This window comes from Euphorbia lathyris, chromosome 2, assembly GCF_963576675.1.
Source record: "Euphorbia lathyris chromosome 2, ddEupLath1.1, whole genome shotgun sequence".
In the NCBI taxonomy this organism is placed as follows: Eukaryota; Viridiplantae; Streptophyta; class Magnoliopsida; order Malpighiales; family Euphorbiaceae; genus Euphorbia; species Euphorbia lathyris.
The window spans coordinates 12,961,228-12,982,166 of NC_088911.1; the positions used below are offsets into that span (position 1 = coordinate 12,961,228).

Below are 20,939 nucleotides of genomic sequence, written 5' to 3' on the forward strand. Positions count from 1 at the left end.
TTAAGCCATTTGACTCACAGTCGCAGACCGGAGTTGCTTTTTAGCCATCTGACTCTCGGTCGCAGACCGAAGTTGCTTTTGAGCCATTTGACTCTCGGTCGCGGACCGAAGTTGCTTTTGAGCCATTTGACTCTCGGTCGCGGACCGAAGTTGCTTTTGAGCCATTTAACTCTCGGTCGCAGATCGAAGTTGCTTTTGAGCCATTTGACCCACGGTCGCTGACCGGAGTTGCTTTTTAGCCATTATCCCCGCAATCTTGAAATAGGGTAGCTGTTTAGCCATTATCCCCGCAATCTTGAAATAGGGTAGCTGTTTAGCCATTATCCCCGCAATCTTGAAATAGGGTAGCTGTTTAGCCATTATCCCCGCAATCTTAAAATAGGGTAGCTATTTAGCCATTATCCCCGCAATCTTAAAATAGGGTGGCTGTTTAGCCATTATCCCCGCAATCACAAACTAGGGTAGCTATTTAGCCATTATCCCAATAGTCGTAAACCAGGGTAGCTGTTTAGCCATCATCCCGGCAGTCATAAACCAGGGTAGCTGTTTAGCCATTATCCCCGCAGTCGTAAACCAGGGTAGCTGTTTAGCCATCATCTCGGCAGTCGTAAACCAGGGTAGCTGTTTAGCCATTATCCCCGCAGTCGTAAACCAGGGTAGCTGTTTAGCCATCATCCCCGCAATCTTAAAATAGGGTCGCTCTTTAGCCATTATCCCCGCAGTCGTAAATCAGGGTAGCTATTTAGCCATTATCCCCGCAATCTTGAAATAGGGTAGCTGTTTAGCCATTATCCCCGCGGTCGTAAACTAGGGTAGCTATTTAGCCATCATCCCCGCAGTCGTGAACTAGGGTGCAGCTTGAAGCAGAGTCTGAAGAGGTCAGAGAACAACGTCGGAGCACGCAGCGCAAAGGTCAGGTATGTTCCCTCCTACTCGTTACGTGTCTTTTACTTTTATATATTTTACATTGCATGTGTACGTTAGCAAAAAACGTTTTCGAAACACACACATCACTGTCAAAATAGAAAAGTAGGGGCAACTGTAGACACCGAGTCGGAGGACCTGTGACGAAAACTTGAAAACAAGACGGTCCAAGCGATTGATTCCCGAAGTTTTGAAAAATATATAAAGAATAATAAGCGGGGGAAAATTAACGGCACGGCGCGGGCACGCACCGGCATCCCGCACGCGGACGACGATGGTCGAACGCCCGCTTGACGGCTCGAGACGTGCGCGCGGCGTCCGTCGGACGCACCGCGAGTGGCACGCTCTCGACGTCCGAGCAATGCCTGGGACCGCTGGCGGTGCGCGCCCTCGTGGGCCGTTGAGCGCACGTGCCTGGCAGCGTGAGGCGCGCGTTCGGCGGCCGCGACGTGCGAGCGTCTGGCTGCGCGGAACGCGCGCTCGGTGGCCACGGAGTGCACGCGTCCGACGGCGCGGGGCACGCTCCGAGGGTCGCCGGGCGGGCACCCAACCACGTCGGGCGAACGCCCAACGCGTCGGGCTGACGCCCGACGAGGATCGGGCGCGGGCGCCCAACCTCGCGTTGGGCGCTCGCCCAACGCCGTTGGGCGATCGCCCAACATTGTTGGGCGGCCGCCCAACCACAATTGGCGACGCCCAAATTTTTTTGGGCGTCGTCCATTGTTCCGGGATCCGTTTCCCAATATAAGGGCACGGATCCCAAGGTGAAAGGGAGGAGGCCTTGAAGAGGAAAAACTTTCTCACTCTAAACATTTTTAGAAAGAGAGAGAGTGGATTTTTTTTGAGAAAAATATTTTTTTCTCAAAAATTCCAAATTTCCTAAGTTCAATTTTTACTAAATTTTGATTAAAATCGGGAGCTCGCGGATCGTGGAATCAATCGGCTTCGACTGTCAGATACCGAATCGAAGGTATTATCCGAGGACTAGACTCTTTATTTTATTTAATTTATTTCTCTCCTTCTATTTATTTTTTTTATGCTATAGTTTTTATTCCTTTAGTCATTTATTTATTTTGTCATGTTTTATTTAGTTAGCGTATTTATTTAATTTTCGTTTCGTGTTAAATAAAATTCGGTTTTGTTTTAAAATAAAAAACCTCGTTTTGGATATCCCAATACGAACCGTGATCCGATAAAAAGGTAGTTCGGGTATCGAAAATGTTGTAATTATAAGTTTTTTAATTTAAAAGAGGTTTCCAAATAACGTTTTAAAATGAAAACATCGTTTTAGGAACTTCCGTTTTCGACTATGATCCATCTTTGGTAGTTCGGAAGTCCAAAACGATTGAATTAGATTTAATTTAAAGCTTTTGAATAAATCTGGAAAATATTGAAGTGCTGCTGTAATTTGTCAATTCTGTCACTAAATGCTGTTTACCGACGGATTTTCCGTCGTAAATCTGCCAAGATGTAAAAAATGTCATGTCGGTCCCTTTTTTCTTAACTTTTAGACTTTTAATCCTTAGTATATATATATATATAATTATGTAGTACATGTTTTTCAAATTATTTTAGAATTTTAGTATATATATATTTATTTTAGAATATTTGCATATTGTTTTTTATTCCATTTTTCAATATAAGTATAAGTATGTATATATATTATTTTTTGTATTAATTTGAGTTATGTTTTAAATATTGGTTATCTAGTATCTTGGGAAATAATTAATACATATTAGCATATGGTATTTTTGGGTGGTTAAAGCTATATTAGTTATGTATATATATAGTTTTGGGAATATTTGGGTTATTTTAATGATTATTGAATTAAATCATTTTTAGATAAGTATTACTTTCTTAGTTATAGGATTACTTATTATTTTCACATTTCAAAGTATAAGATATATTGCTCTTATTATCTTCATATACATATAATGATTTTTGGTTAAATCTTATTTTCTTACCTTTCCTTTTTGAATTTAAATGTATACATATATATATATATGGTCTAAAACCATTTTCTTTATTCTTTGGGCCCATTCATGGGTCCATATTCCAAAAGGACTTTAGTTGAGTGTGAATATTAGTTTAAATAAGTTTATTGTTGTAAGTATAACAATTAGAGAGTCCATTAAGTAAGTGGGGAAAATAAATCACCAAAAAGAGAGTTTTTAATTAAATTATTTAAGCTAATGAGCTTTCTTAGATCTCTAATGTAGATAAATAGAGTCATTTTTGTTGATATTTCAAATCGTCTTCAAAACACCACGTTTTAAAACCTTAGTCCGTTCCAACGACGGATTAAGCGAACATTGTAATCAAAATCGTTTTCTTTGTTAATAATGGAGATTTTGAATCGCTTTCTTAATGAATTTGCACAAAATAAAATTGACTTGCATGTCTAACCACGTTTTCTTATTAAAAGGTTTTTACTTTGACGTTTTCAATTACTCGAGTCGTTCCAACGGCGATTCGGGTAAGCTTCATCAAACGGGGTTTTAAAACGCACCTAAATCGTTCCAACGGCGATTAAGGTGCGAACCATGTAAATAAACTCGTTTTGGGGAAATAAGTTAGCGTAGAATAAACACACAACATAACATTTGAATACGGTTGTAAATAAACCACTTCTTTCTTTCCCCTCTTTGTGTATGTATAAACATAAATGGGTGATTCTTTACTGATGTGGCTTTTCAATATCATATGCTCAAAACAGTTTCTAAAAAGAGAAAGAAAAGGGTTTCAAATGAATTTTAAACTTAAAGAAGTATACGATTAGTCCGTTATCGCCTAACATGCTGAGTAGGAGGCCGGTGGTTCATAACCGGGCGATGTCGGGGTGCCTAGTAGCCTTTCTCCGGAAAGGAGCTAGCCTTCTCGGCTCGTACCTAAGTTTCCCGAACCCACACCGGTCTCCCGCAAGGGATCGGTGTTCATTTTCCCATTCGTGGGTGGCGACTCTTCCATATCTCCGAGCTCTGGTCCTGCCGAGCAGCTTGATTCCACGATTGGTTGCTTTCGGCGCCAATCACCGCTTACGTCGCCATGAGGTTGTCCACCCCCCAGTCCGCCCAGGAGATTAGGCCGCGACACCTCGTCTAACACCCGTTTTCGTTTCCGTTTCCGTTTTTGTGGATCATAGATGTCCAATCATTATATGACTTATTGGACATGTTTAAAGTCTGAGCTTTACATTTTAAGGTTTCATGTGAAACCTTTGATTTGGATGGAAGCTCAAGTTGAAGGCACTATACGAGTAGACTTGAGATAATGGTAAAAACTCGAAGCCAATTTAAGGAACACATGTAAGTTTCATCATTCATATATATATAAAAAGGGAAGCACGGTATTGGCAACCAGAGCTCGTGACAGCATTGACACTCAGAGACAATGCCATTAGTGTCAAGGTTTCCAATGAGCACGGATGGAGCATCAATTATAGTGTTGCAATATCAAACTAGTGATATTAAAATGACATACTTTATTAAATTTAATTTCTTCTTTAGTTATAGAATCATGTATTGAATTTAGTAATATATCAAAAGTTGAATTTTTTTGATATTATATGTCCTTTTTGAATTGATTTGTACATTTAAATTAACCAATAACTATTGTAGGTAATAAATTAGAATATAAAAAGCAGTATATATAATAAATAAAGTATAAATTATGCAGGGGCAGTTAGAGTCAAAAGAGATATTTTAGAATCAATTGTAGGGGTTGTTTATACCACCCCTATAATTCCGTAGCTAATTTTTACTCTACTCTATCGGTGATGATTTTCATCGCTAATTTATAGTTCCGATCTCATTTAGCGACAGATTTGGGGCGGTCGGTAAAACTACCCCTAGACCTTGTTTAACCGCCCCTTACAAGTGGAAAAAACTGTCTCTATAGCCAGTTTTTGTTGTAGCGAGAGTTGCTATCAATATGTAACAAGCATAAACTAAGGCGGTTGCAAAATCTTTTTTTTTTTTGTATCACTTACTTTGACATGCCCGTTACTAAAACATGTTTTTTTAATAGGTTTAGTAATTTTTCACAGTTTATAACAACCTTATCCGTTACTTAAACCCCAATTTCTTTTACCGTTATTGCGTTTCTCACTCCTTTGTTAAAGATGTAAAGGCTCCAAGAGCTAATAAGATTTGAGATTAACATGCTAATTTTTAATTGGTTTTCAATCAATTATATTAAGCTTTTTTTTCAAGAATAAAGAGTATTAATTGAAATAGGTTTCCAGGGGATGTGCAAGTTGTGCAAAATGTTAGAGAGGGAAGTTGAATATTAAAACACATGTTAAAATTGGAAGATCCATTTCACAATTAGGTAAATTTCAAATTAACGTACACCAGTGAAATCTAGTAATTAGTTAAAAGTAGTTCCATGGTTCAAGGACTTCAGACTATAACAGGATTAAATTTGTAGCTTATAATATGGTTGATAATGATGAAGATATTTATTTTTGTAGCTTATACCATAGTTGACAATGATTTTGGTCGTAGGCTGATTGGTATGGCATCAATTTGTTCTATGGGTTCGATGTCGACAAAGTTCAGAAAAAAAGGCTGAAGGATAGTCTTATCGATGTGATTACTGAAATAGGAAGAAGCTTAGTTAGGACAAATAGGATTGAGAATGTCTGCTTTGGCGGATTAGTTCTGACTTAAATGCACAAAACTCCAAAGGAACTGTATTTTTCCAGCAATAGGAGTTTGATTTGATTCAGATCTTGTATGCTTACATGATTCTTTTATCAAACACTCTACAATTATTAAAAAAATGTGCTTAAATTACATTAGTCAACCATTTTTTATTTTAAAAAATATGATTCTTTTAGAATTAACTATTTAATTCTTTTATCTGTTTATCTAAAATTCTGTTAGTTAAAAAGTAAAATTTTATACAAAAAGCATCTCTAGTAAAATAACAAGTTTATCCAACAATATGAAACATTAAAATAAATCGTAATAGATGAGTAAACTTGTAATAATGATATTTAACTTTTGACTAATGAGTATCTCTAGTGAGGGGGTTAGTGAAAGTTCAATAATCCTCACTATTAAACTTTCACATTAATGCGTGTTTAAACTTGTTAAGCCCGTTTGTATTTATATTTACTAACCAGTTAATAAGCTTTAAAAAGCTAAAATGCCACAGCATGCACTACCTTTTCTTTTGGTCATTTTTTGTAGGGTGGATACCGGCCATATGATTGAGTGGTTGTAGAATTTAATCAGCAAAAAAAATGATCTAATAAAATGATGTTTATTATACGAATGAAGTGGTATAACTTATAAGTATTAAACTCCTTAGTATAACTACTAAAGTTGCCCTATTAGAATTCTAGACGAAAGAACTAGGGATTTTATAATGCATTTTATAGAATAGAAGGACTGATTAGTACAATATGCAGAAACTTAGGGATTAATAAATTATTTATCAAGATAAAATCAACATTCTCCATCTATATAAACCCTAAGCCTACTTCATTCAATTCACAACAACCCTTTAGCTTGAGATTAGAGTGTATTTCTTTCTACTTTGATCCAAAAATGACTTCCAAGTCAGTACCAAGCATTGCCCTTCTCCTTACCATTAACCTTGTCTTCTTTGCTTTGGTTAGCTCAACCACTCATCAGACTACCCCTTCCCCATCACCACCACCACCACCACCACCAAAAGCAGCCTCACCACCGGCAAAGGAAACATGCCCTATTGACACTCTAAAGCTAGGTGTATGTGCTAACTTATTAAACGATTTACTTAGCCTTGTCATTGGTACACCATCAAAGACACCATGCTGCCCTCTTCTTGATGGTCTTGTTGATCTTGAAGCTCCCATCTGCCTTTGCACTGCTCTTAAGGCTAATGTTTTAGGTCTCAATCTTAATGTTCCCATCTCCTTGAGCTTACTCTTGAATTTCTGTGGAAAGGATGTTCCTGCTGGATTTCAGTGTCCTTAAATCTTTCAAATACTTCTTCTCCCTTCTAATTTGAATCCCTGTATGTGTTTTAGTTTGGTTTGTTATATCATTTCCTTGTTTCTATTATGGCTTTATAGTTGTAATTCGGGTTCTATGGTATTTCATTGGCCAGGAACTAGAAATTGTGTACTTTTGACATTTGAAATAATGCCTACTCTTGTTGAATAATACTTAAGGTGTATTTGTTTGAGATTTTACTTCTCATAATAAATAATATCTCAAAATTTAGTTCATTTTAAGAGATGATCACTTTCTATGGATTTTTTTTTGGATCCGAACTATAAGAATTGTACGAATTGTTCTGGCTGCACCCATTAATCCAGAATTCGGTCTAAGGGGTTGTTCACTGTTTCAGCTACGGACATCTTCACAGTTTCTAGAAATGTGCCATAAAACTTGTACTTTGGATATGATAAATAGATAAGTGCATATATAGCATAGATGATTCATGTCTGATACTGAAAAAGGAGAGTGCATATATATATAGCATAGATGATTCATGTCTGGTACTGAAAAGGGAGGAAAGCTGTCCATAGTTGCTTCGCTTTTATACTTGTTTCTGATTGTGATTTTATGTGAGACTATATACATCCTTGCTGCAGGTCTATGTACCAATGGAAGGAGTTGTAAGTTTGAATAAGATCCTTCTAGGAATTGAGTTTCTAAACTTTAAGAAATGAGTATCTAATCTTTTTAAACTATGGAAATGTGCAACTCTTTAAAATCAAAGTTTCCTGGCCCAGGAAACTTATGCCCTGTCTAATACATCAAATAGCATCTATTGCTACAAGTAAAATTGTAGCTGAAATGAGAAAAATTTGTAGCAATTTGCTACAAAACAATATTTTGATAATATAATTATATAATTTCATTACTATAAAATGAAATTTAGTCGTAGCAAGTTTTTATAAATACCTTTAAATCACGGCTCTGCACAAACTCTTCCCATTTTGTTTTGAAGACTTCTTTGGTGTAGGAACTATATCACCTTAAACTCACTACATATTACTTTATCAAATTTAGGGAACTTCTTGAACTTTACAGACAATTTGGACATGATGTGTCACAAACAGAATCAGTGAGTTGCGTTAGTAATTAAATGTTCTTGAATTTATACTCTCATAATGATCTGCAAGTATCAATATCTTCATTAGATAATAAGGAACACCCTAAAACAATTGATCGTCTATGACTATTGATGCCTACAAATAACATTTTATACAGGTTTGCAAGATAGGTTGTGCCAAATGCCACAACATCATTGAATTCTTCAAAAGCTATTCTTGAACTAGGATGAATCCACAAAAGGTTCTTCAAATTTCGTTCATCATCCTTTCGAATAAGATGGAAAAAGTGCTTATCTTACTCCAGTATATTCAAGAACATTTTGTTCGTTGCTTCAGCATCACCACCATCAAGCCTTAGCCTCCTCCTAATTTTGACAAAGTTTTTGTGAGGAACCTGTGTTTTGTTGTCCACTATTTTGAACTTCCAACAAACTATGGCTATTGCTTGTCCTTAACCTTGCTATATCAAACACTTTCAATTGCCTCTTATCTTGAGCAGTCAGATTCCTTTGGCTATACATCATTCTAATCATGTCTGTAATCAACTCCTAGTTGTGTTCATGTACTTGAGTAACTTTCCAAACACTATGGTTGTCTAATGCTCTATCTTTGCTGCAAATGACCTGAAAATGCATAAACATTTTACCTTACTGTGCGTATTCCAAGGATTGAAAACTCGGATGTTTTGTACCTACAACTGGACACACTACCGTGTTTACGTTGTTATTTGTTTCAGTCTAATTTTCGTTTAGCAAACCGTCATCTTCCAAGTTAGCATGATTAACATCTTCATTATCATCTTCATGGTATCCTAATTCACTATAATTAACCTCCTCGTTATCTCTTGTACAATGTGTATTGTAATCTTTTGTTGATGTTCCAAACAAGTCGTACATTAAAATCTCAATTATAGTTTCTTCATATTCCTCCATTGCAGGTTGCCCATATAATCATCCATCTCCGTTATGAATACAACTGAATAGCCAATTTGTTTTTTCATAAAAATAAATCTTGCAATTAACAACTCGGATATTGGTTGTGTGAATTGTTTAAGAGAAATCATGTAGAGATTTGCATGGAGGAGATTCGAAAGACCTTAAGCATGCATACTTTCTGACAATGATTACAATTTTTGAGAAGAAATGTTTGTTTTTGTTACATGATAAAGTAAAAAGCGCATTGCAATTTCGCCTAGATGTAACTGGTACAAAACTTAAACTTCTTGTCCAGATGTAACGACACAAAAGAGTTGCAATTACATTACCAATATCTAACAAGCATAAACCAAGCCCGTTGTAAAATCTGTTTTTTCTTTTATCACGTACTTTGACATGCCCGTTACTAAAACATGTATTTAAACAGTTTTAGTAACTTTTCACAGTTTGTTACGGATCACCCGTTACTTAAACCCTTTTTTTTTATCGTTATTTCTTTTTTCAGTCCCTTCTTAAGGATGTAAGAGTTCAAAAAGTTAATGAAGTTTGGAGGTAATATGCTAATCTTTAATTCGTTTTGAACTAATCATTAGTTTTTTTTTTCGAGAATAGAAAGTATCAATTAGAATAGGTTTTTAGCGGATGTGGAAGTTTTGCAAAATGTTAAAGAGCAAAGTTGAATGTTACATATACATGTTAAAATTGGATGATCCATTTCAATCAATTAGGTAAATTTCAAATTAATGTACACCAACGAAATCTAGTAACGAAAAGTCAAGCATCAGGGTTCAAGGACTTTAGACTATACCTAAGTTACAGAGACTGAAATTTGTTCCTATTTTTTGTAGCTTATACCATCGTTGACAATGATTTTGGTCGTATCCATGTCGACAAAGTTGAGAAAAAAAGACTGAGAAAGAGAGTGAAATAGGAAGAAGCTATGTTAGGACAAATAGGATTGAGAATAATGTTGCTTTGGTGGATGATTAATGCTGACTTAAATGCACAAAACTCCAAAGGACATGATGAACTGTAATTTTCCAGAAATAGGAGTTTGATTTGATTCAGATTTTGTGTGCTTACATGGTTGTTTTATCAAACACCTCTACACTTGTTAAAAAAAATGTGCTTAAATTACATTAGTCAACTTTTTTCTTTTAAATAAGACTTTTTCAAAATTCACTATTTAATTCCTTCTTCTAAAATTTTCTTAGTTAAAGTAAAATTTTATACAATGACCATCTCTAATAAAATGGCAAGTTCATTAAACATTATCAGACATTAAAACAATTTATGATAAATGAATAAACTTGTCATTTTGTGTGATAATTAACTTTTAACTAACAGTATCCCGAGCAAGGAGTTAGTGAAAGTTCAATTATCCCCACTGTTAAACTCTCACATTGTTGGGTTTATGGAGACTAAAATATATAGGCCCAACTGAAGCGATGGGCCCAACTACAGCGATCCAACTGCAGCGATTAGGGTTTCAGACGGTTAGGGTTTCAGGAGTATAAATGTAACCTCTTTCTCTGTAATCTGTATCTCATTCATTATAGTGAAATATCCTGGCTTGGTAGTGCCCCCAGACGTAGTCATTCTAATCGAGTGGCGAACTGAGTTAACAATTCTTGTGTGTTTGCTTATTTTTCGTTTATCGTAATTTCAATTATTCCTAACAACTGGTATCAGAGCGAGGTTAATTACGATGGGAGACGGAAAAACCCCTGTGGAGAAATTCGATGGTTCGGATTTCGGTTTCTGGAAGATGCAGATCGAGGATTACCTGTACGGTAAAGATCTGTACCAGCCTCTGGGTGAGCAACCGGAGGATATGTATGATGAAGAGTGGAAGCTGTTGGACAGAAAAGCGATGAGCGTGATTCGCCTGTCGCTGTCCAGAAACGTGGCGCATCACACGGTGAAGGCAAAGACCACGAAGGAGATGTTGGAGATATTGAGTTCGTTGTACGAGAAGCCTTCGGCGGCAAATAAAGTTCATCTGATGCGGCGACTATTTAATCTGCAGATGACAGAGAATGTAGCAGTGGCGGCGCACCTGAATGATTTTAATATGACAATCACTCAATTAAGTTCTGTAGATATTGATTTCGACGAAGAGGTATTAGCCCTAATTCTGTTATCTTCTTTACCAGAGAGTTGGAGCGGCACGGTTACTGCCCTAAGTGCTTCAGCAGGGAAAGAAAAACTTAGGTTTGATGATGTCAGAGACTTGATTATAAGCGAGGAGATTCGCAGGAAAGAGTCAAGTTCCACATCTGGATCAGCCTTGAATGCAGAGAATCGGGGCAGGTCAGATCGCAGGTCAAAGTAGAATCGTGGCAGGTCTAAGTCCAAAGGGAGAGGGAAACCTGTGAAGGACAAGAGCCACATCAAGTGCTGGAATTGTAATGAGAATGGTCATTACAAGAGTGAATGTAAGGCACCGCAGAAGGAGAAGTCAGTGAATTCAGCCAGCGAGGATATTGGTGATGCGTTGATTCTGAGTAATTCAACTGCAGAAACAGCAGCAGAAGCCCTGGTATTGAGTGTAAGAAGTCCTTTGGAGTCTTGGGTATTAGACTCAGGAGCTTCGTTTCATTCATGTAGTAGTGCATATTTGATGGAAAACTATACCCCTGGGAAATTCGGAAAGGTTTATCTTGCTGATGATGAGCCTTTGGAGATTGTAGGGAAGGGAGATGTTTCGATCAAATCTCCGAATGGATCTGTGATAAAGCTGTCTGGAGTAAAGCATGTTCCTGGCCTAAAGAGAAATATGTTGTCAATTGGGCAAATGGATGATGAAGGTTATTGTGTAATCTTTGCAGGTGGTGCTTGGAAAATGACCAAAGGAGCCGTGGTGGTTGCCCGTGGTGAGAAGGTTGGATCGTTGTACTTAACAGACAACGTTTTCAATAGCATTGATGTCGTGAGGGAGAATGTCAATGCAGATTTGTGGCACTGTCGTCTTGGTCACATGAGTGAAAAAGGGATGAAAGTGCTGTATTCAAAGGGTTTGTTGCCGGGTTTGAAATCTGCTGATCTTGGGCTGTGTGAGGATTGCATCTTTGGGAAGCAGAAAAGAGTCAGTTTCTCTAAAGGTGGCAGAACTTTGAAGAAAGAAAGGTTGGAGTTAATTCACAACGATCTATGGGGTCCTGCACCTGTGAAATCTCTTGGTGGAGCTTTGTATTACATGACCCTTATTGACGACTCCACTAGGAAAGTGTGGATCTATTTTCTGAGAAAGAAATCTGATGCTTTTGATTCCTTTCGAAAATGGAAGGCCCTGGTTGAGAATGAGACAGGTTTGAAAGTAAAGTGTTTGAGGTCTGACAATGGTGGGGAGTATGAGCTTAAGGAATTCAAGGAATTCTGTGCTGAGAATGGAATTCGTATGGAGAAGACTTTGAAAGGAACTCCTCAGGAGAATGGAGTTGCAGAACGAATGAACAGAACTCTATGTGAGCGTGCTAGAAGCATGAGGCTGAAGTGTGGACTTCCGAAGATGTTCTGGGCAGAAGCAGTTAACACTGCAGCATTCTTGATCAACAGAGGGCCATCGGCTCCCTTGCAGAGCGGTATTCCAGAAGAGGCTTGGAGTGGCAAGCAGGTAAATTTGTCTTTTCTGCGAGTATTTGGATGTGATTCATATGTTCATATTGCTCCCCTTGAGAGAAGTAAGTTAGATGCGAAGTCTGTTAAATGTACGTTCATTGGATACGGTGGTGATGATTTCGGATATCGGTTCTGGGATAGTCAGAACAGGAAGATTATCCGCAGTCGGGATGTTGTTTTCAATGAGCAGATGATGTACAAGGATGGTCTGGGAGCATCTGATACTGCTGATTCAGAACCAGAGGTCGTGGACCTAGACATCACGAATTCTGGTGGGAGCAAGGAGGTAGTTGTGGAGGAGGCAGTTGTGGAGGAGGTAGTTGTGGAGGAGGTAGGAGAACCCCAAACTCCACCGGTTACACTACGCAGATCCACCAGAGAGCGTAGAGCACCTGATAGGTACACGCCTACAAGCAACTACATGCTGCTGATAGATAGTGGTGAACCAGAAAGCTACTTGGAGGCATATCGTGGAGAGGATGCAAGCAAGTGGAGGCTTGCAATAGATGATGAGATGGATTCCTTGATGACCAATGGCACCTGGGAACTTGTTGAGCTTCCAAAGGGTAAGAAGGCTCTACAAAACAGGTGGATCTTCAGAATCAAAGAAGAGGCTGATGGTAGCAAGCGCTACAAGGCAAGGCTGGTCGTGAAAGGCTTTCAGCAGAGGTATGGTATAGATTATACTAACGTTTTTACTCCAGTGGTGAAGCTTACTACTATTCGTTTAGTGTTGAGTATGGTAGCTGCAGAAGATTTGGAGCTGCAGCAAATGGATGTAAAAACAGCATTTCTTCATGGGGACTTAGATGAAGACATCTATATGAAGCAACCTCAGGGCTATGAGTCTGATAACGCTGAACTAGTGTGCAAGTTGAACAAGAGCTTGTATGGTTTGAAACAAGCTCCAAGACAGTGGTACAAGAAATTTGACGGATTCATGCACGAAATTGAGTTCGTGAGGAGTGAAGCTGATCATTGTTGTTACTTCAGGAAATTGAATGAAGGCTACATAATTTTACTGTTATATGTTGATGATATGCTGATTGCAGGGTCGAGTGCTCGAGAAGTGAGAAAACTGAAGAAGCAGTTATCTGAGCGGTTTGCTATGAAAGATCTCGGAGAAGCTAAGCAGATTCTGGGCATGAGGATTGAAAGAGATAGGAAGGCTGGAAAGTTGTATCTCTCACAAGCTGAGTATATCAAGAAGGTCTTGATTAGATTAGGCATGCAAGATGCCAAGCCAGCTACGGTTCCTTTGGGTAGCCATTTCAAGCTATCTAAACATGACTCACCCAAGAGCAGAGAAGAGCGAGTCCAGATGGAGAGAACTCCGTATGCCTCAGCAATTGGCAGCTTGATGTATGCAATGGTGTGCACAAGGCCGGATATTGCACATGCTGTTGGAGTTGTTAGTCGTTTCATGGGAGATCCTGGTAAGAAGCATTGGGAAGCAGTAAAGTGGATTTTGAGATACCTGAAGGGAACCACTGAACAGGCCTTATGTTTTGAGGGCAAGGAAGTTATGCTGACAGGATATGTGGATGCAGATTTGGCATCTAGTGACCTTGACAAGAGAAGAAGTACAACCGGATATGTCTTCACATTGGGTGGTACTGCTGTCTCTTGGGCTTCAAAGCTGCAAAAGGTGGTGGCTTTGTCTACTGCAGAAGCTGAGTATGTTGCAGTGACTGAGGCCAGTAAGGAGATGGTATGGTTGCAGAATTTCTTACGTGAGTTGGGAAAGAATCAGAAGGATCATGTTCTGTACAGCGACAGTCAGAGTGCCATTCATTTGGCAGAGAATCCCGCCTTTCACTCAAGAACAAAGCACATAGAGTTGAAGTATCACTACATACGGCATCTCTTGGACAGGAAGATATTGCAGTTGATGAAGATTGCAGGCACAGAGAATCCTGCAGACATGTTGACTAAGGTTGTAACCTTAGAGAAGCTGAAGGTATGTATGGCTTCAGCTGGCCTTGGTAATTAAGTTAAAGGCATGGCACTACCATCAGATGACGGATTTAGTCTCCAGGTGGGAGATTGTTGGGCTTATGGAGACTAAAATATATAGGCCCAACTGAAGCGATGGGCCCAACGGGGGTATGGGGGCGGTAGCCCCTGTTGGGCCATCGGCCCAAAAAAAATTTTGGGCTTTTTTGGGCGATTAGGGTTTCAGACGGTTAGGGTTTCAGGAGTATAAATGTAACCTCTTTCTCTGTAATCCGTATCTCATTCATTATAGTGAAATATCCTGGCTTGGTAGTGCCCCCAGACGTAGTCATTCTAATCGAGTGGCGAACTGGGTTAACAATTCTTGTGTGTTTGCTTATTTTTTGTTTATCGTAATTTCAATTATTCCTAACACACATTAATGAGAGTTTAAACTTGTTAAGCCTGTTGGTATTTATATTTGCAGACCAGTTAATGAGCTTTAAAAATTTAAAAAGCCTCAGCATGTACTACCTTTTATTTTTAAAAAAATTGGGTCATTTTTTGTATGGTGCATATCATATGATTAAGTAGCCGTGAGTTTAATCAATAAAAAAATGGTTTTATTATTCTAATGAATTGTATAAGTATTAAACTCTTTGAAGCATAACCACTCTATTGGCCCTATCAAAATTCTAAATGGAAGGACCAATTAGTTGATTAGAGACTAGTCTAGAATTCTGATACAACAACTTTAGTGGTTATACTATAAAGAGTTTAATACATGCAAATTATACCACTTTATTAGTATAATAAACTTTATTTTATTAGACAATTTTTTTTTCACTGATTAAACTCTCCAACCACTGAATCATATGATATCCAACATACAAAAATGAGCCAAAAAAATAAAAAAGATGGTGTATGATACGACTTTTTAATTTTTTAAAACTTATTAACCGGTTAGTAAATATAAATACCAACGGGCTTAACAAGTTTAAACACTCATTAATATGAGAGTTTAATAGTGGAGATTATTGAACTTTCACTAATCCCTAAAAGTTAAATATCATATAAAATGATAAGTTTACTCGTATGGTATTTGTATAAAATTTTACTTTTAACTAAGAATTTAGATGAAAGAACTAAATAGTTAATTAAAAAATTATATTTTTTAAAATAGAATATGGTTGACTAATTTAATTTAAGCATTTTTTCTTTTATATTTGTAGAGGGAAAAAAATCTTCTGTCCCGAATTCCCTGTCCCCTTCCCTGTCCCCCATTCAATTTTTGACACGTGTCCCTTTTATCTTACTTTATTGCTACTAACTATGGTTAGATATACTTAACTTTGGTTAAAGTGTAGTTAAAGGGACACGTGTCAAAAATTGAATGAGGGACAGAGAAAGGGATAGGGAATTCGGGACAGAAGATTTTTTTCCTTTGTGGAGGTGTTGATAAGCCTATCGTTCAGGCTTTTTTTCTCAACTTTGTCGACATCTAAATACTAATCTTCCTACGACCAAAATCATTGTCAACTATGGTATAAGCTACAAAAACAAATATCTTCATCATTGTCAACCATATTATAAGCTACAAATTTAACCCGTTATTAGAGGATAACAGTTTTATAATCTACATTTAGTCTGAAGTTGATACAGATCGGTCACGAGTTGAGGATTTTAATGTTAAATCCACAAAGATATTTTTTTTCTATCTAAACTAGACAAAATTAATCTCGGGTTTACAGCCTAAATTCGTAGAAAATCAAAGATCCCTTATTGTTGAAGGTTGAAACTTTAACAAAAACTTCATAAAGAAGATGATAAAAATTATATTAATTAAAAGTTGTATTTCCTTACAAAAAAAAAAGAGCTTATATAGCTCTCCTAATAAAATGTAAATGACATAACTAACCTAGTTAGGGTTACAAATAATAAAGAGTGATAGGGGTAGAATAGGAAGGAAATGCCAAAATGACATTTAGGGAATTAGAACAAAAAGTACAAACAAAGGTTAAAATCATAATTGTAATTAAGAGATGTAAGTAAGTAATTATGGTAGTCTTGGTCCCCTTCTCCCCTAGCCTTGTGTGTCTTCTTCTTGGACTGAAAAGCTGATTCATCGTCACTAAAAACGAACATTCTGTCGCTGAAAGTGAATTGTTGTCGCAAAAAAGAAATATTTCATCGCCAAAAATGAAGCCACTCGCCCATATCCTTTTGGGGAAGAAGCAGCACCACACGGCGTGTGGGATGTCACACACCACACACCGTGTGAGGGAAATTCTTGCCAATTTTGACCATTTACCCCATGCGCTCGATCTCGCCTCGTGCCTCGCCCAATTCGCCGATTCCTTTTACCGCGACTCCCCTTGAGGAAATGCTCCGCATCATAAGTCCTTGAACTATCATACTACTTTTCATTTTTTATTAGATTTCATTGGTGTACATTAATTTGAAATTTACCTAATTGTCAAATGGATCATCGAATTTTAATAATATTCAACTTCGTTCTATAACATTTAATATGTAGAACTTCCATATCTGCTAAAGACCTATTCCAATTAATACTCTCTATTCTTAAAAAATATATATATATATATACATAATTGGCTGAAGATGAATGAAAGATTAGCATGTTAACCACCCAAACCTTATTAGCTCTTTCAGCCTTTACATCTTGAAAGAATGGAGTGAGAAAAAGCAATAACGGTAAAAAAAAAAAATGGAGTTTCAGTAATAGATAAGGTTGTTACAAACTGTGAAAAGTTACTAAACATGTTAAAAATACATGTTTTACTAACGGGCATGTCAAAATACGTGATACAAAAAACAGATTTTGCAACGGCCTGCTTGTTACATATTGATAGCAACTCTCACTGCAACAAAAGGCGGTTAAACAAGGTCTAGGGGTGGTTTTACCGACCGCCTCAAATCTGTCGTCAAAGAAGATCAGAATTACGGATTAGAAACGAAAATCATTACTGACGGAGTAGAGTAAAAATTAGCGACGGATTTGTAGGGGTCGTATAAACCGCCCCTACACCTTATTCTAGAATATCTCTTTTGACTCTAACCGTCCCTACATAATTTATACATTATTTATTATATATATTGCTTCTTATATTTACTACGTACAATAATTATTGGTTAATTTAAATGTACAAATCAATTCAAAAAGAAGATATAATATCAAAAAATTCGACTTTTGATATATTATACTAAATTCAATACATGATTTTAAAATTAAAAAAGAAACTAAATTTAATGGAGTACTCATTTAATGAAGTATGTAATTTCAATATCACTAGCTTGATATTGCAACACTAATATCATTTCAATATCAAAATAAAACCATACTATGAGATTCCCTCTTGTTTCTAAATTGTCCATCCTCCATCCGTGCTCATCGGAAACCTTAACACTAATGGCATTGCCTCTGAATGGCAATGCTGCAACATTACGAGCTCTTGCTGCCAATACCGTGCTTCCTTTTTTATATATATGAATGATGAAACTTACATGCATGTGTTCCTTAAATTGGCTTCGAGCTTTTACCATTATCTCAACTCTCCTCCAAGAATGCCTTTCAACTTGAGCTTCCACCCAAATCAGAGGTTTCACCAGAAACCTTAAAATGTAAAGCTCGGACTTTAAACATGTCCAATAAGTCATATAAATGATTGGACATTGATGCACAGGGCCAAACAACTGATATGCCGCCAGGCAATCATACAAGCATGCAGATATCATCCGATACACTTGAGTCTATTAGCATGAAGACGTATGTATTTGGTAAAGTTACTGTCTGTCATGTGGTAACAATGGAAAAAAAATATGTACATGATGTACATGATCCTGTGAAATTGTCACTAAGTTAAAGAGAGCCATATTTAGGGATCCTACTGATTAAACTTGATATCATTCAGGCATTCCACTACAGTAAATGATTCATTGTTAGTGTTAATTACAGAATAGGTATGAAATAGGAAATATTAAAGACCTGGCTTAGTTAATAAATGAAAGGGATAAGGTACCTAATGTTTTTGGGGAAGATCACATTTACCCTTAAGTATAAAGGGCGGCCCGGTCGCATTACGCGTCCCCGCTGAGCGAGGGTCCGGGGAGGGGTCCCACCACAAGGGTGTATTGGGGGCAAGCCTTCCCTTACCAATTTAATTGGCAAGAGGCCGCTCCTAAGATTAGGTCTATGGTTTTTACTAATGATGCAATTTTGGGCCTCTTGGACGGAAAAGTTACACACTCTTAAAAGTATATACCATGGATAATTTATATTTAGAATTGTCCATATGGAATTACATTGCATCCTTCTTAATTACACTTTAATTACTGTGATTCATGTCTATATATGCACTTATCAATTTATCTCATGATGCTTTCATTTTCCAAAATACAAGTTTTATGGACTGTGAAGATGTCCTTAGCTGAAACAGTGAACAACCCCGAATTCTGGATTAATGGTGCAGCCAGAACAATTTGTACAATTCTTATAGTTTGGATCCAAAAAGACCCATAAAAAGTGATAATCTCTCGAAATGAACTAAATTTGAGATATTATTTATTTGGAGGAATACAATCTCAAAAACAAATACAGCTTAAGTATTATTCAACAAGAGTAAGCATTATTTTAAATGTCAAAAGGACACAATTTCTAGTTCCTTGGCCAATGAATATAAATCGAACTAAAAAGAACAATTACAACTAGAAAACCATAATGGAAACAAGGAAATGATATAGCAAACCATACTAAAACACATACAGGGATTGAAATTTGAAGGTAGAAGAAGTATTTGAAAGATTTAAGGACACTGAAATCCAGCAGGAACATCCTTTCCACAGAAATTCAAGAGCAAGCTCAAGGAGATAGGAACATTTAGATTGAGACCTAAGACATTAGCCTTAAGAGCAGTGCAAAGGCAAATGGGAGCTTCAAGATCAACAAGACCATCAAGAAGAGGGCAGCATGGTGTCTTTGATGGTGTACCAATCACAAGGCTAAGTAAATCGTTTAATAAATTAGCACATACACCTAGCTTTAGTGTGTCAATAGGGCATGTTTCCTTTGCCGGTGGTGACGCTGCTTTTGGTGGTGGTGGTGGTGGTGGTGATGGGGAAGGGGTAGTCTGATGATTGGTTGAGCTAACCAAAGTGAAGAAGACAAGGTTAATGCTAAGGAGAAGGGCAATGCTTGCTACTGACTTGGAAGCCATTTTTGGATCAAAGCAGATAGATAGATAGATAGACACTCTGATCTCAAGCTAAAGGGTTATTGTGAATTGAATGAAGTAGGCTTAGGGTTTATATAGATAGAGAATGTTTGGTTTTTTCTTAGTAAACAATTTATTAGTCCCTGAAAGTTTCTGTATATTGCATTAGCCAGTCCTTTATTTTAAAAAATACATTGTAGAGTCCCTAACATTTTCAAGATTTACTACTTAATCCTTTTGTCCAAAATTCTGATAAGCCAACTTTAATGATTATACCGCAAAGAGTTTAATACTCATAGCACATCATTGACACATCATTATTATTATTATAATTTTATTTAGTTAGACTATTTTTTCAGTGGATATATTCTACAACCATTCATTTATAAAGTATCTATAAAAAAAAGTACTTTTAATCAACAAAATTTTGGATAGAAAAACTAAATAGTTGATTTGAAAAATACAGAAACTAAAATAAAATATAATATACAGAAACTAATTAATCAATAAATTAAAAGAATCATGTAAGCAAACTCCCATAGCTGGAAAAATACAGTGCATTTCATCTCCTTTGGAGTGTAGTGCATTTAACTCCGCATTAATCCGCCAAGTCTAACAAAGCAAACATGCTCAATTCTATTTGTTCAAATAAAGCTGCTTCCTATTTCACTAATCACTACGATAAGACTATTCTTCAATCTTTATTTTCTTTTACTTCACAATTAATTGTTGAAAAATGAGAATGCTTATTTCTGAACTATGTCGACATTGGACATTCCATGAAACCAATTGATGCTTGTTTCAAGTACTTTCAGGTTAACAACCTCTCTTTTTTTGTCCTGTCAATACTTGTTTACCTTCAAACAAATTGATGAAATCAGATCCTTAATGAAAATGGGATCATATATATGAATCCTAGTCCTTTGTTTGACAATCCTAAGAAACATGTAAAAGTGGAAATAAAAGGGCCAATTCTAGTCCTTGGCTATTCTTCCTTGAGGTTTCTTATCAAATTAAGGATGTATTGCATAATAAAGACATTCATAATATTTGTGGTTTATGTTAAGGGAATCTGTTGTATTGATCTATTCATGGATTGTGACTACGCCACTTAATTATGGCATGGGTTGGGGCTAGATCATTATATCAGAGGAACTTATTTATCATGAATTGGTTTGAGAATTTCATGACCCCGCACATTATCAAAGAATGTCAGACATGCTTTGTATGAGGTTGTGG

General features: G+C 36.9%; 2 protein-coding genes across 2 annotated transcripts; one reads left to right on the forward strand and one right to left on the reverse strand.

The window, feature by feature from the left end:
* Window positions 1–6,440: 6,440 nt before the first annotated feature.
* On the forward strand, window positions 6,441–7,081 carry LOC136220330 (14 kDa proline-rich protein DC2.15-like). Its single transcript, XM_066008142.1, has one exon. It carries the CDS (start codon window positions 6,480–6,482, stop codon window positions 6,888–6,890), a length of 411 nt encoding a protein of 136 aa, XP_065864214.1. The 5' UTR covers window positions 6,441–6,479; the 3' UTR covers window positions 6,891–7,081.
* A 12,211-nt stretch (window positions 7,082–19,292) lies between these two features.
* On the reverse strand, window positions 19,293–19,703 carry LOC136220384 (pEARLI1-like lipid transfer protein 1). The gene has a single exon (XM_066008207.1). The coding sequence runs from the start codon at window positions 19,701–19,703 to the stop codon at window positions 19,293–19,295; it is 411 nt and encodes a 136-aa protein (XP_065864279.1).
* Window positions 19,704–20,939: the final 1,236 nt, after the last annotated feature.

Excerpts from the sequence above, each read along its gene's own strand:
- LOC136220330 (XM_066008142.1), top strand. The coding sequence starts at position 6,480 with ATGACTTCCAAGTCAGTACCAAGCATTGCCCTTCTCCTTACCATTAAC.
- LOC136220384 (XM_066008207.1), bottom strand. The coding sequence starts at position 19,703 with ATGGCTTCCAAGTCAGTAGCAAGCATTGCCCTTCTCCTTAGCATTAAC.